Source organism: Eutrema salsugineum, unplaced genomic scaffold, assembly GCF_000478725.1.
Source record: "Eutrema salsugineum unplaced genomic scaffold, Eutsalg1_0 scaffold_13, whole genome shotgun sequence".
NCBI lineage: Eukaryota > Viridiplantae > Streptophyta > Magnoliopsida > Brassicales > Brassicaceae > Eutrema > Eutrema salsugineum.
In genome coordinates this window covers 533,993-548,137 of record NW_006256885.1, presented here as the reverse complement: position 1 = coordinate 548,137, position 14,145 = coordinate 533,993, and the positions used below count along the sequence as shown (strand labels likewise).

At 36.1% G+C, this 14,145-nt stretch overlaps 2 protein-coding genes and 1 pseudogene across 3 annotated transcripts; 2 read left to right on the top strand and 1 right to left on the bottom strand.

The window, feature by feature from the left end:
* Window positions 1-334: 334 nt before the first annotated feature.
* LOC18023347 (ethylene receptor 2) lies at window positions 335-3,394 on the top strand. 2 transcript variants are annotated; one of them, XM_024159055.1, is made up of 4 exons: window positions 335-643; window positions 832-1,989; window positions 2,095-2,624; window positions 2,710-3,394. In XM_024159055.1, the coding sequence occupies exons 2-4, from the start codon at window positions 849-851 to the stop codon at window positions 3,262-3,264; spliced, it is 2,226 nt and encodes a 741-aa protein (XP_024014823.1). In that variant the 5' UTR covers window positions 335-643; window positions 832-848; the 3' UTR covers window positions 3,265-3,394. The 2 variants fall into 2 exon arrangements, with proteins under 2 accessions (XP_024014823.1, XP_006406074.1); XM_006406011.2 differs by having other exon boundaries at window positions 832-2,624.
* Window positions 3,395-6,527: 3,133 nt separating this feature from the next.
* Window positions 6,528-8,773, bottom strand: LOC18023346. The gene has a single exon (XM_006406010.2). The coding sequence runs from the start codon at window positions 8,271-8,273 to the stop codon at window positions 6,675-6,677; it is 1,599 nt and encodes a 532-aa protein (XP_006406073.1). The 5' UTR covers window positions 8,274-8,773; the 3' UTR covers window positions 6,528-6,674.
* Window positions 8,774-12,900: 4,127 nt separating this feature from the next.
* On the top strand, window positions 12,901-13,507 carry LOC112088851 (annotated as a pseudogene).
* The last annotated feature ends 638 nt before the right edge of the window (window positions 13,508-14,145 follow it).

The window sequence follows — 14,145 nt, the reverse complement described above, 5'->3', positions numbered from 1 at the left end:
CTTTTCCCAAAAAAATACAAAACGGCCAAGTGGAGAGTCGATTAAATATCAAAAGCTAAATATCTTAGTTTTATTGTTTTTGTCAGCAAGTTAGTATATCTAATTATATGTACATTAGTGACCATATTTACGAATTAGTAAAATCAAAAAGACAAAAAAAAAAAACAACTCAGAGAAATTTCAAAAGGGCGTCCAAGTTCGGTTCATGTAAGAACAAGTGGGACCCATTAATTTTCCAAATATAAAAAATAAGTAATTTCTCGAAAACCTTCCTCCAAAACCAACGGCTCCGACTTTACTTACACCTATATCTCCAACGACGGCTTAAGGCGGTTTCACGCAGTCTCCGCCACTAATCAGCTCAAATTTACAAAACTCCGGCTTGTACATATATATATATATATATTGCACGTTTATAAATAGATTTCAGATTTGTCGCTATCTCTTCTCCAGATTCTATTTTCTGGATTTGTGCTCTCTCTCTCTCTGTCTCTCTCTTTTCCTCTTCTGGTCTCGTCGTTTTCCTTAATCGGAATGCCGGCAAGAAATAAAAGATTTTCCCACGTCGCTGCGTTTGAATATCACAAGTTCGATGAGATCTGAGAGAACTTAACAGTTTGATCCAAAAAATCATGTCTTTCAGGTACATTTTCTTCTTTGCATGTTCTTTCTACTGTTTCAAGTTAAAGTTTTAATTTTTACCCTTTATTTCTTCGTTGACTTGTCAAATTTGTGTCATCTTCGGGTTTTTGAACTCCTAATTTCTTCAATTTTAATGGGTCTTTCTCAATTTCCTCCCTTTTTACACTTAACATTCTCTACTACTTGCAGAGATTAAGCATTTTTTAATGAAGATGGTGAGAGAAACAGCTTATAGGTTATTGATACTAATCTCAATCCTGATTTGGGTTTCTCCGGCGGCTGCTGGAAACGGCGGGTGTAACTGCGAAGACGAAGGAGGAAGTTTCTGGAGCACAGAGAACATTCTCGAGACGCAAAGAGTGAGCGATTTCTTAATCGCAGTCGCTTATTTCTCAATCCCGATCGAGTTACTCTACTTCGTGAGCTGCTCAAACGTTCCCTTCAAATGGGTTCTCTTCGAGTTCATCGCCTTCATCGTTCTCTGCGGTATGACTCATCTCCTCCATGGCTGGACTTACGGTGCTCATCCTTTCAAGCTAATGGCGGCGTTGACCGTTTTCAAGATGTTGACCGCTCTCGTCTCTTGCGCCACCGCGATTACGCTCGTCACTCTGATTCCTCTGCTTCTGAAAGTTAAAGTTAGAGAATTTATGCTCAAGAAGAAAGCTCATGAGCTTGGACGTGAAGTTGGACTGATTATGATTCAGAAAGAGACTGGCTTTCATGTCCGTATGCTTACTCAAGAGATTCGCAAGTCGCTGGATCGGCACACGATTCTTTACACTACTTTGGTTGAGCTTTCCAAGACTTTGGGGTTGCAGAATTGCGCGGTTTGGATGGAGAATGATGGTAAAAGCGAGATGAATCTGACTCATGAGCTTAGAGGGAGGAGTGGTTATCATGGTTACTCTGTTTCTATGGAGGATTTGGATGTTGTGAAGGTTAGAGAAAGCGATGAAGTGAGTATATTGAGCGTGGACTCGTCGATAGCTCGAGCTAGCGGTGGAGATGTTACTGAGATTGGACCAGTGGCTGCGATTAGAATGCCGATGCTTCGTGTGTCGGATTTCAAAGGAGGGACTCCTGAGTTGATTAAGACGTGTTATGCAATACTTGTCTGCGTGTTACCGAGCGGACAGCCTCGAGATTGGACGTATCAGGAGATTGAGATTGTTAAGGTTGTGGCTGATCAAGTAGCGGTTGCGTTGTCTCACGCAGCGGTTCTTGAGGAGTCTCAGCTCATGAGAGAGAAGTTAGCGGAACAGAACAGAGCGTTGCAGATGGCCAAGAGGGACGCTTTGAGGGCGAGCCAAGCGAGGAATGTGTTGCAGAAAGCTATGAGCGAAGGTATGAGACGTCCGATGCATTCTATACTCGGGCTTTTGTCGATGATTCAAGACGAGAAGCTGAGTAACGAGCAGAGGATGCTTGTTGATACTATGGTGAAAACAGGGAATGTTATGTCGAATTTGGTTGGGGATGCGATGGATGTGTCGGACGGTAGATTCGTAACGGAGATGAAACCGTTTAGTCTTCATCGTACGATCCGTGAAGCAGCTTGCTTGGCGAGATGTTTGTGTCTTTACAATGGGTTTCGGTTTTCGGTTGATGCAGAGAAGTCTTTGCCGGATAATGTAGTAGGTGATGAAAGAAGAGTGTTTCAGGTGATACTTCACATGCTTGGTAGTTTAGTAAAGCCTATAAGGCGTCAAGAAGGATCTTTTTCGGTGATGTTTAAGGTTTTGAAAGAAAGAGGAAGCTTGGATAGGAGTGATCAAAAATGGGCTGCTTGGAGATCACCTCCTTCTTCAGCTGATGGAGATGTGTACATAAGATTTGAGATGAATGTAGAGAGTGATGATTCAAGTTCTCAATCATTTGCCTCTGTTTCATCAAGAGATCAAGAAGCTGGTGGTATGAGATTATCTGGATTTGGGTTAGGACAAGATCTGAGCTTTGGTGTTTGTAAGAAAGTGGTGCAGGTCAGTTTCATCGTACATGTTCTTGTTATTAGTCTTATTCTTTACAATGTGTATTTATGTCTAGTTCTTTTATAATGTTTTGCAGTTGATTCAAGGAACTATCTCGGTGGTTCCTGGCTCGGACGGTTCACCGGAAACCATGTCATTGCTCCTCCGGTTTAGACGCCGACCTTCAATTTCAGTCCATGGATCAGGCGAGTCGCCAGCGCCAGACCACCATCCTCACTCTCATTCGAATTCTTTGTTACGTGGCTTGCAAGTTTTATTAGTAGACAGCAATGATTCGAACCGGGCGGTTACGCGTAAACTTTTGGAAAAACTTGGATGCAGTGTAACCGCGGTATCATCTGGATTCGATTGCCTGACCGCCCTTGGTCCAGGCTCGTCCTCTTCTTCGTCTCTATTCCAAGTAGTGGTTCTTGATCTCCAAATGGCGGAGATGGACGGCTGTGAAGTAGCTATGAGGATCAGGAGCCGATCTTGGCCTTTGATTGTGGCAATGACGGTGAGCTTGGACGAAGAAATGTGGGACAAGTGTGTGCAGATTGGGATCAATGGAGTTGTGAGAAAGCCAGTGGTGTTGAGAGCTATGGAGAGTGAGCTCCGGAGAGTATTGTTGCAAGCTGATCAACTTCTCTAGTTGATCTCCATTTGATCTCTTCTATCTACATTCAAATTCTTACAACATTGTTTTTACACCATAGGTTATATCAAATATTAAAAGGAAATTCTGAAATTGTTATTATATACCATCCATATCTCTATGATTTGTATATCTTTTGTCATTTTGTTCCTTTTCTCATTCGGACCCCACGAAATTGCATGAATCTTAGTATTTCGGTAGGGTAAGGACAGAACGTTTAATAATAGAAAATATAGATAATTAAACGTTATCCAAGGTATTGGTTTAGTAGATTATATAGATCATAAATCTAACAAAATTATAGGTGTTTGAGTTAATGGTTAATCCCTGTTGCAAATTCCTTAGGGTTATGTGTTAGAACTCAGAGTCTCATATACTTAAATCTGACGGCTTTTTCAAAAAAAAAAAAAAAAAAAACGATGCGCAGAAGAATTAACAAAAGTGCTAATTATAGTCCTACTAGTTATTGTACGACAAAAATAGTCAGTTTTTGTTACTTTATTAGTTAGCAGTTAAAACCGATATATATTAGAAAATGTTAGATACATGCCCCCTGGACTAGCAAAGATTAAACTAACTGCACATTCCTCGAGCCTAATAAACTGCATAAAATAAAGAAAGTAGAAATAGATTGGATTTGCAGAAAGTGAATCTAGGGAGAGATGGGTTTACACAACTTGCTATTATATATTCAAACCCACTTGTGGCTAATACAATTGTTTCTTCGAGCCAGATAATCTCTATAGAATAGTATTAATCATTAGTTCAAATTTAAAATGCTAATTATTCGACAGTTACACTAAAAACCAAGGAAAGCCAAGATAGCTTGGTCGGAAGTGTGCAAATCGAAGCAGGATAGAGGGCTGGGCCTGAAGAATCTAGCTGTTGCAAATGATGTTTGTATTCTGAAATTGTTTTGGAGGATAGTCACTGTCAAGCAATTATTATGGGTTCGATGGACATAAGTAAATCTAATGAGAGATGGTTCTGTGTGGCTCACCCCACCTCCTACTACCCAATCTACGGGTTCATGGATGTGGAAGCAAATTCTGTACATTAGGCATCTCGCAGAGGCATTTCTAAAAGTGCGAGTTGGTAATGGTAGTTCTACCTTGTTCTGGTACGACAATTGGTCGTCGCTTGGGAATCTATTAAATTTGTTTGGAGCCCGAGGCTGTGTTGACTTGGGAATTCCCCACACGGCAACAGTTGAGGACGCAATTCAATCGCATCGAAGACGAAGGCATCGAGTTCAGAAATTGAATGAAGTTGAGGATGAGTTAGAGGTATTACGGAGGAGATATCAACATACAGAGGATGACACATTCGTATGGAAATCGAAGGCGGATTCATTTAAAACGGTTTTCAGTGCAAAAGCAACTCGGGACCAGCTTACAAATTCGTCGAAAGTCCCTTGGCTGAAGGGATCTGGTTCAAGCATCATTCTCCGAAGTTCGGATTCATGGCTTGGCTGGCTCTGCACAATAGACTTTCAACAGGTATCGAATGCAGCAATGGAACCCAAATATTTCAGTTTCGTGTGTGCTTTGTCAAGCTCCATTGGAATCGCGAGATCATTTATTCTTCTCCTGTCCTTTTTCGATGCGGATATGGACAACTGTAGCTAAAGGAATTATGCAACAAGAGTTCACCACAGATTAGGCGACTCTAGTCACTCTAATTTCACGGCGTCAGTAGCATCTGGTTAAGGGGTTCATCACTCGTTACCTGTTCCAGCAGACAATTCATGCAATTTGGAGGGAGAGAAACTGTCGTAGGCATGGTTCACCTTCTTCAGATTGGACCAGAATAGTGAAGGAAATCGATAAGGGGATCCGAAATAGTCTAAGCTCCATTCGCTCCCAGGGAGACACCAAATACGCGGATGGTATTCAGCTGTGGTTTGCCTCAAAATCACGACACTGAGTAGTTCTAGTACTCTAGTCGAGATCACAAAATTTTGTTTTTCTTACCTCTGTAGCTTTATTTTGATTAAAACGCTCGCATCATCGATGTAGAAAACGCTTTTTTTTGTTCGAATAAAATTTAACATTCATCCAAAAAAAAAAAAAAAAACCAATCATGCCAAATACGTGACTCTTAACTTTACATTCTAGAGTCCATAACTTTCCTGGACGCATCCTACATATATATCCGCTTCACTATACTTAGTTATCTCGAGTAAAATAGTTTTGAGAAAAAAGGAATTAGATTAACGGTAAAAATGAATAATTACGTATAAACAAGTAGATATTGTAAAAAAAAATGGATATTGTTTATAATTAATGAATAAAACATGTTGATTGTGGATTTGACTCTCGTCTACGATCAACATGAAGACTTTTTAACTTTTCAAATCCACGATAGCAAAATGAATACACGATGAACATGTTCTATCGTTTGTTTCACAACTACTAGCGATATGACTAAATCATCAGTAACTGATGATTCTATAGCAAATTTCAAAGATTAGCGGCTAAATTTTGTAGTTTTTAACGATTTAAAATTTAAAGTAAGTAGTCAAACACTAAAATATGTCATTGTTGCTAAACGACTGCAAACGAAACATGACAAGAAAAGATTTGCTATAAAGAACAAAGTCTCAAGAATTTATTTTAACTCATTCATGTATTGCTTTCTTGCCAAAAATCCCAAGAACGATCGTGGCAGAAATTCTGGAATTGACTCTATAAACAAAGACTTTCCGGCATTAATCAAGTATATTTGTAAGTATTTAAAGTCTTAAGAACAAAAATGTGAAGAGTGTATATAATCACTACCAATTTGCACATTCCATTTTATTTCTTCTCAAACACATTTCACACATGTCAATATGTCATGTTTGAAACTACATATTGAGATGTATACATTTGTGTGACAAAGTAACATTCTAGATAATAAGGTTTGATCAAGAGACATCTGAGTCAATATACGTTGAGGCCCAAACCCATGAGCCTTGACCCATTTAAATAGTTTATCAATATTAAAAAAAAAAAACAAAGTTTTCATTCCTGCACATTGCACAACAATCAATTGCAGTAGTAAATGAAAGAGATTCTCAACGTTGACAAAGAAAATAAAAACCCAACCACAAAAATGTCAAGCGTGGTTCAAAAACCATCAATGCACTTTCTCTACCCAATCTCTATATCTCTCTCTGTTTTAATGCATTCATCACCTAACACATCTCTCTTGTTGGTTGGCTTTATTAACCGTCTGCAAAAGATCTCAGATCCATTTTTAACTATCTCTAACATTGGAGTAATAACCAACTGAATTTCATTTCCACAAATCTTTTTTTTATGTATGCAAACGAGACTAGAGATTTTAGATATTCACATTGTGTTGAATCATAAACAAATGTATCTATAAAACAACACTTAAAAACGAAACAACAAAACCAACTGTTAGTCCAAGTAAGCTGCACGGCATTGGCTTTGCCACTCGAAACAATCTTCATAATCAAAGCTACTCGCGCAATCCAGCAACGCATTCTGCTGCTGTTCGTAATGGCAAATGTAGTTCAACCCAACAAGAAGCTTACAAATCGCAGCTTCTGTCTTCTCTCTATCAGCAAAGTAAAGCGTCTGAAGTAGAAGCACATTGGTTCGTTTCACAATCTGATTATGCTGCTCGAAGTTGCGTTCGCTCTGCCATCTGATCATGTTGTGTGCCAAAGGTGCAAGCCAAGAAAGTATACCATCTATCGTTTCTTTCCAATCGTGAGCTAGAGGAGCGTCGTAGATCGAAATGTTCTTCAAGTATGATCTGAGATTAGCCTTCAAGGATGTTTTCAAACTCGTAGGTAACATTTGGTAAAGATCGTCTCTTGCTTCTTCACCTATTAGATGAGGATACTTGAGAAGCTTCTCTACCACAATCACAACATTTGCATAGTGTAAAGATAAAGCAGACCCTCCAATAGTTGAAACCGAAGCGTGTTGAGTTAATCTGCTTTTAGAATCAAACTTACTAGTCCGCATAGTTCGAGCTGTGTTTAAAGGAAACATGATACGACCAGCATCACCATCATAATCCTCATCATCATCGCTAGTCCTAGAAACCGAGCTATTCATAGCAAGACATTCCATGAAAAGCCTCCCGGGATTAGTCCCACAAGGAAAGTTGAAATCCCCTGCACGACTAAACTCCTCTGCTTCACTTCTCCTTGAATCCTTAAAACTCACGACAGATCTCGAGTTAACGAGCTTGTTGGCTTCGTTCTTGCTACGATCTCTCTTCAAAGTCGAATCCTTTTTCCCTCTCAAAGCCAAACCACCAAAAACAGTCTCAATCCTGCCATAGATTGTGCAAACCGTTCTAGCCAACATCTCAACAACTTTATCATAAGTTTGGTTCCACAGTGAAGCATCTCTGAGACTCCTCACGTCCTGTCTCTGCCACATAAGCTTCTGTTCGAAAGCTTTAACACTCTCTTGATGCTGTTGGCTTCGCTGAAGCTTCATTACCGCTTGTTCAAGCTCATTCATCACTTCCATTTCACAATACAGACTACAAGTAGCGTTAACGAGCCTCTCCATCTTCTTAACCATACTCTCCATATCTTTCACCAAGAACCCTAATTTCCTAAAATCGATTACCCCATTCACTATATCTTCGTAGACATGCTCGAATCCTTGTAAAGCCGGTTCGCTACACTTTTTCCCTAACCTAGACACGACGCTAGCTACACGGCTTAAATCGTCAAGCTTCTCGGAGACGGCGAGGTCTAAGAGGTGAATCTCGTCGGAAGATACCAAATTTCTAACTCCTTCCGACCGGAATACCTCGGATTTGAGCTTTGAGATCTCGTTGTCGGAGAGGGAACGGTGAAGGTGAACGGTTTTGGACATGATGTTGGCTACTTCGAAGGATAAGATCCCAATTGTTTGCTTAGGGAGAGAGGTTTTAGGGGTTTTCTTTGTGGAAGATTCTAGAAGAAGAGCGTGTTTGAGATTGGCACTTACTTGGTTTCCCATTTTCACAATCCAAGCTTCTGCAACCATGGCGAATCGAAATTAAAAATCGAAACTTTGAACAGTGGAAAATTCAAATAAAGCTTGCTTCTTTTTCTCTCTCTCAGGGAGGGTAAAGATTAAAAGCGTATTAAGAACAGATCCGGGGAAAAAGAAAAGGGATTTTTGACCAAGACATTTGGCTTTCGCGATAAACGAAGAAAGGAAGTGGGATTCGCGCATGAAAAGGGGATAATCATTGGGGATTATGGGCGGTACTAAAAGAAGAACACACCATTGATGTGATATGATGTTTAGATTCGGCGTGTGCTTTTGTGGGTATTGGGGAGGGGCAAAGTAAAAAGTGGTGAAGAAGAGGAGGCAGAAGAAGAAGGAGGATTGATGAGTAAAGCTTTGGACCCAACTCGCAAGCTTCTTGTAACAGAGAGAGAGAGAGGAGAGATTTTGAAAGTTTGGAAATTTGGGTTTGATTTTTGGGTTAGAAAAGTGGAGTAGAGAGAGAGATGAAGAGAGTTGTTATTAAATTTTCTTCAATTTTTGAAATGGATTGATGCAGCTTGTACTTGCTCCACTAATGTTCTTCTTATTTTAGTATTTTTATATTGGTTTACTCAAATTTCAACTTATTCAATATCAAAGATTTTATTCTGTGCTTCCTCAAGAGAATTATTTTTTATTTATATAATATAATTTTTACTTTTATTTTTCTTTATAAATAATTTATTTAATAATTAATAAAAAAAAATTATTTAAATATAATTTGTTTCTATTAATTTATATTTTTAAGTATTATATATAACTGAAATAGCGAAATTAGAAAAACATTATTCAAACCTGTCTATTCATATTGATTTGATTTGAAAAATATCATAATTAAAAATATTACTATTAAAATATGTTTATTTATACTAATTTAAAAAACAAAAATTATTAAAATATTTAATGTATTCATTCATATTATTTATATATTTTAAATATTTAAATTTTAAAATTATTTAAAATAAAATATAATAATATATTATTTTATTTTTTCATTGAAAATATTATTTAAATTTAAATATTTAAATTAGATCTAAATTCATATTTGAATTATTATTTTTATAAAAATATAATAATAATTTATTTTATAATTTTTGATAATATAACAGAAAATCTATAACATCTATAAAAATTAAATTTTCGGATTTATACTAAAATTAAAATTAAAAATTTATTATTTTATAAATATTACATTAAATTAATTTATTTAATAAATATATATTAAAATTATAATTGTTTGACAACATAATAATAGTTATCCAAAAACAGAATAATAAAAAATCAAGTAAAAATTTTATTTAGACACAAAACACCCTTCTCATATCTCTTTTGCTATGACCATCTACAATTTCGTTTCTAAATAGTATATAATTGGTCGACAAAAAAAAAACCATATATAATTAACTTTGATATGACCATCAATATTTTTTCCCCGTAACGACCAATATATTTTCTACTATTTGTAAACAAAACTAAAAGTTCGGTTGTCCACTAATATTTTTTTTTTTCGCAAGATATCATATTTGTGTTTTTCAGAGAGTTTACATAACACAAATTTCATCCTTAATTAAAATATTTCATTCAAAATCTTAAGCTTTAAATTTCGGTAAACATAAAAAAAAAAAACAGATGTATGAATGGAAAGTGGAGGAATGGAATATATGAAAATAATGGAATATATCTATTGCATTCATTTCTCTCTAAAATTGCATTGGGATATTTACTTTTAAATTTTATTATATTTCTGTAATGGAATGAGGGCATTCAACATAAATGATTAAATTTTAACAAGATGTCGATGAATGTGAATTTTTCACTTTACCCTCAAGTTTTGATGAGGTCACATTATTATTTTCCAATTGAATGAAATCTTTATAAGATATAATGATATTGGGAATATTAGAATAACTGTTGCGTGGGCGTGACATCATCACAACTTGAGACCATTAAACTGGAAGAACGCACTTGTAAAGTTGACTACAAAAGAGTTTGTTTGACCGATGATGTTCTTCTTGTTGTCTCCATTCTGTTTGGATTTTTTGTCGGCTAAAGATTACCTAATTGACACTCACAAACATTAGAAAATCGCAACTCTTTCTCTATCTTTTCAACACCATTTTTTGTTGACCTAATTTGTAAAAGAAAATCAAAGATAAAAACCAAGTGCCATTATTCAACACGGATCTAGTTTTTTTTTTTTAGTTTTTTTGAAAATTCGTTGCGTCGTGTTTGAAATGTTTTCGATAAAAGAAGAAATAAATAAAGTTTTGTTGGACGATGATTAGTTGAGTGGAGGAGGAGTTGGTGACTTAAAATTCTTAATGTGAAGCCGAGACAAAACACACACAGACAACAGAAAAATACGGATTGATTTCCAGCTCATGACGGGAATAGCCTAATTATCAAATATTTTGTGAGAAAAATACATCAAATATTCTATTGATCAAACATCAAAATCTTGATCGCAAACATATAATTACACACATATATATTATTAAGTTATTAACCTAAAAACATGAATACGCTGAAACATATTTTCTTTTGTATTAAGACAATAATGTTAAAAAAAACCATCAATTTAAATATTTAGATTTATTTTCCCTCTGTAGCAAAAACTGAAAAATCGAATGAAGTTAGAAAAATGTAGGACAAAAATATATTATGCAATTTGTTTATGAAATTCGATTCTTCCAAGTCCCAACCTACATATTTGATAACATGTCTAAAAAAAACGTGTAAACCAGACACAAGTCTTTTGCATGATCAACTATGTTTCGTTCTTCGACATGGACTTTTAAAACGCAACTAGCATTGAGCAAAACTTAACCGAACCTAGACTTCAAGCTCGCGGACCTCCCATGATACCTGGCAAGTGGCAACTCCATCGAACCAGTCTTAAATTGACGGTCTCAACAAACATAAACCACGATCAACAGAACATAAAGATAGATCTTCTGATAAGCTCCATGACAAATAATATTCGATTCTCACATTTTTGTCTTTTTTGATGCGCAATCTTGAAAACTAATAAGGTCTCATTTCTTAAATACTAAATGAGAATCCTTTTGGAGAATTGGATCTTTAATTTTGAACAACTAACCATGCCATATTAACACATCTCATGCAATGGAATGATATGCCATATCATTAGTTTGCTTATTTTTAGGTTTCTCTTTAATTTCTCAAACAATATATAGGAGATTTTGGTTTATTTAAAACTTGAAATTAAATTAATGAAATTATAGTTTCGTGAAAATTCAATTATCTCTATGTATGTGTTCCGTTGTATCTATGAAATAAATTAGTAAATAGAAATGGGGATATCGCAGAGAAATTTCAGATGATCACAATTCACTAAGCCCTTAGTATTGATATATACGATTATCTTAATAAAACTAAATTTGAAGTCAAATCTTTTGCACTGTTGTAGAATATAAATAGATAACAGGAATTGCAGGCGTGGTGAGCCAACAACTTTCGCCCCAAATTTCTTATCATAATAACTATTTTTTTTTGGGGGGTCTGTATTTAGATTTTGCTGGTTTCCATTTGGACGTTTGTCACACTCACATGCATCACGAGTATCATTTTATTATTACTATTCTTAGACTAATTCCTAAGAATTAATTCACGTCGAAATTTGAGTGATCGTTTTTTTTCTTCTTTCTAAATTAGACACATTTGCTGTCTGGGTCCGTTCCAATCCAAGTTTACTTACTTAACGGCATACATTTGATCGATTTCTTTGCTGAAAATGAAAATGAAGAAAACTTGACTTGCTCATATATATTTTTGGCATCAACATTTATACCTAATTAAGACAATTTATGCACTTACCTTTTGTATGTAAGTTGATTATTCAGTAGAATTGCACCTTTGCTAGTCCCTACTCAGCCAATCTGGATTAAGTATCCATATATCTGAACTTCCCGTATTAAATAGGACTGTGAAACCTTAAATTGGTACCATAGTGGTACGTGTTTACATCTCATTTTTAAGTATTATATGATCTTCTACAATTGTAAAATTTTCAAGTTCACGTGAGTTTTTTTGGTATGATATTCTACATAGAAAATTTTGGTATAGTCTTCTTCAGAGCAATTTTGATATCGTCATTTATATGTGCACCATGTTTGCACCATCTCTGAAGTTAAGCAGAATGAAATATTTTGTTATGTTTTGATAGGGTCATTTTGTTTATTTGTTCCCTTCGTTCTTTCAGCATCAAACCAAACCCGTCCTCCTCTGCTTGTTCTTAATCTCCTTCACACTGGCTTTATGTATGCTCAAGAACAACAATATATCTCTCATATCCAAATCACATCCAGTGCACGTCTAAATTACTTGCGAGCTAAATGCGACTGGAGATATCATTGCACACATCACACCTCTAGATTCTCCACCAGCTTTTTTGGAAAATCTATCGATAGGTTCACCACAAGTCACACAAATGTTACACATGGACACGGCCAGCCATCCCTTATGGTTACAATGTCTTCCATGCACCTCATGTTATCCCCAAAACCTCCTTATCTATGACCCTTCAATATCTTACACTTACCACAAATAATCTTGTGAAACCTCTTTTTCATCCTTCCCTTATTTAATACGATATATGATGGTCGTTAGCCGTTTTATTAGATGTGATTTTCGGTTGTGGTTATTATAATTACGTAGGACCTTCACAGTCTTCTCTGACTGGAGTACTCACCATTTTGGGAGCTCCAACTCCATTAGAAATCCAAAAAGGTTTATACTACTAGTCACTCGAAGCTATCGCCATAGGTGGGATAAATCTCCCGATCCACGGATCTTCCAACGTGATTACAGAACCCGTTTAGGCGGTACAATCCTGGTTAGCGAAGCCTATGAGGCGTTGAAGAACGAGATAGAAGATGTTTTCAATGGAAGGTTCAAGACCGTGGTCATGTCTGAAAATCTTATGCAATGCTACTATGGTTATTATGATCGAGATCTGGTTGGCATGGGATTCCCGATTGTCACTTTTCACTTCTCAAGTGGAGCAAAGTTATCTTTAGATGTTAAGAGCTTGTTCATGAAAACTAAAAGTGGTGATGGTTTCATCCTAGGCATAATGTCTAACGTGGATGAGGATTTGAGCTTCATTGGTGCCATGAGTCAACAAGGTTATAACGTTGGCTATGATCTCCAAGCCAATATGGTTTTTTGAGAGAATCGATTGTGGTGTCCTATTTGATTCCTGATCGCAAATTCACTATCAAATTTTTTTGTTCATCTAAATCTGTATGAATGCTTAAGCACTTCGTGTTCGTTGAACTATAAAAAAAAAAATCTGATTCAAACGACGTTTTATAACAATGAAAAAAAACAAAAGACTAGGAGTTTACGGTACAAAAGAAAGTTGCAAATAGAAGAAATAAAATGAAAATCCCCTAATAACATTAGAAAAACCCAAATCGGACAATGGAAAAAACTGGTAAGCGAAGAGATGGTGTAACATCAATAACACCAAAGTATGCAGATTTGGCCTTGTCAATGAATCTCCGGAGAGGGAACATTAATGGATGATTATGTCTTTCATATTTTTCACACATTGCTGTAAACGCGACTTCATCAATATAAACAAGCCGGCGAGCTTCTGAAGCTCCCACTAAAAGCAAGAGGAGGAAGAAGACGATGCTGATTTTCCCTAAAGCCGTTGACATTGTGGAATTAGGGTTTATTTTGTTCTTTTTATTTTGGTGAGATCACAATTATGGGTGTGTGTGTGTATGTATATGGTAAGATGCATATGGTAAGATGCGCCGCGTTTTGGGAAACCGACTAAAAAAAGTTAAAATCTCAATATTATTATTTCATTTGTAAAAGAAACAAAATTAGT

Bases quoted from the DNA above. Each gene is read 5' to 3' on its own strand.
- LOC18023347 (XM_006406011.2), top strand. From the start codon at position 849: ATGAAGATGGTGAGAGAAACAGCTTATAGGTTATTGATACTAATCTCA. The intron at 2,625-2,709 runs GTCAGTTTCATC...AATGTTTTGCAG, and splicing joins TTTGTAAGAAAGTGGTGCAG to TTGATTCAAGGAACTATCTC.
- LOC18023346 (XM_006406010.2), bottom strand. From the start codon at position 8,273: ATGGTTGCAGAAGCTTGGATTGTGAAAATGGGAAACCAAGTAAGTGCC.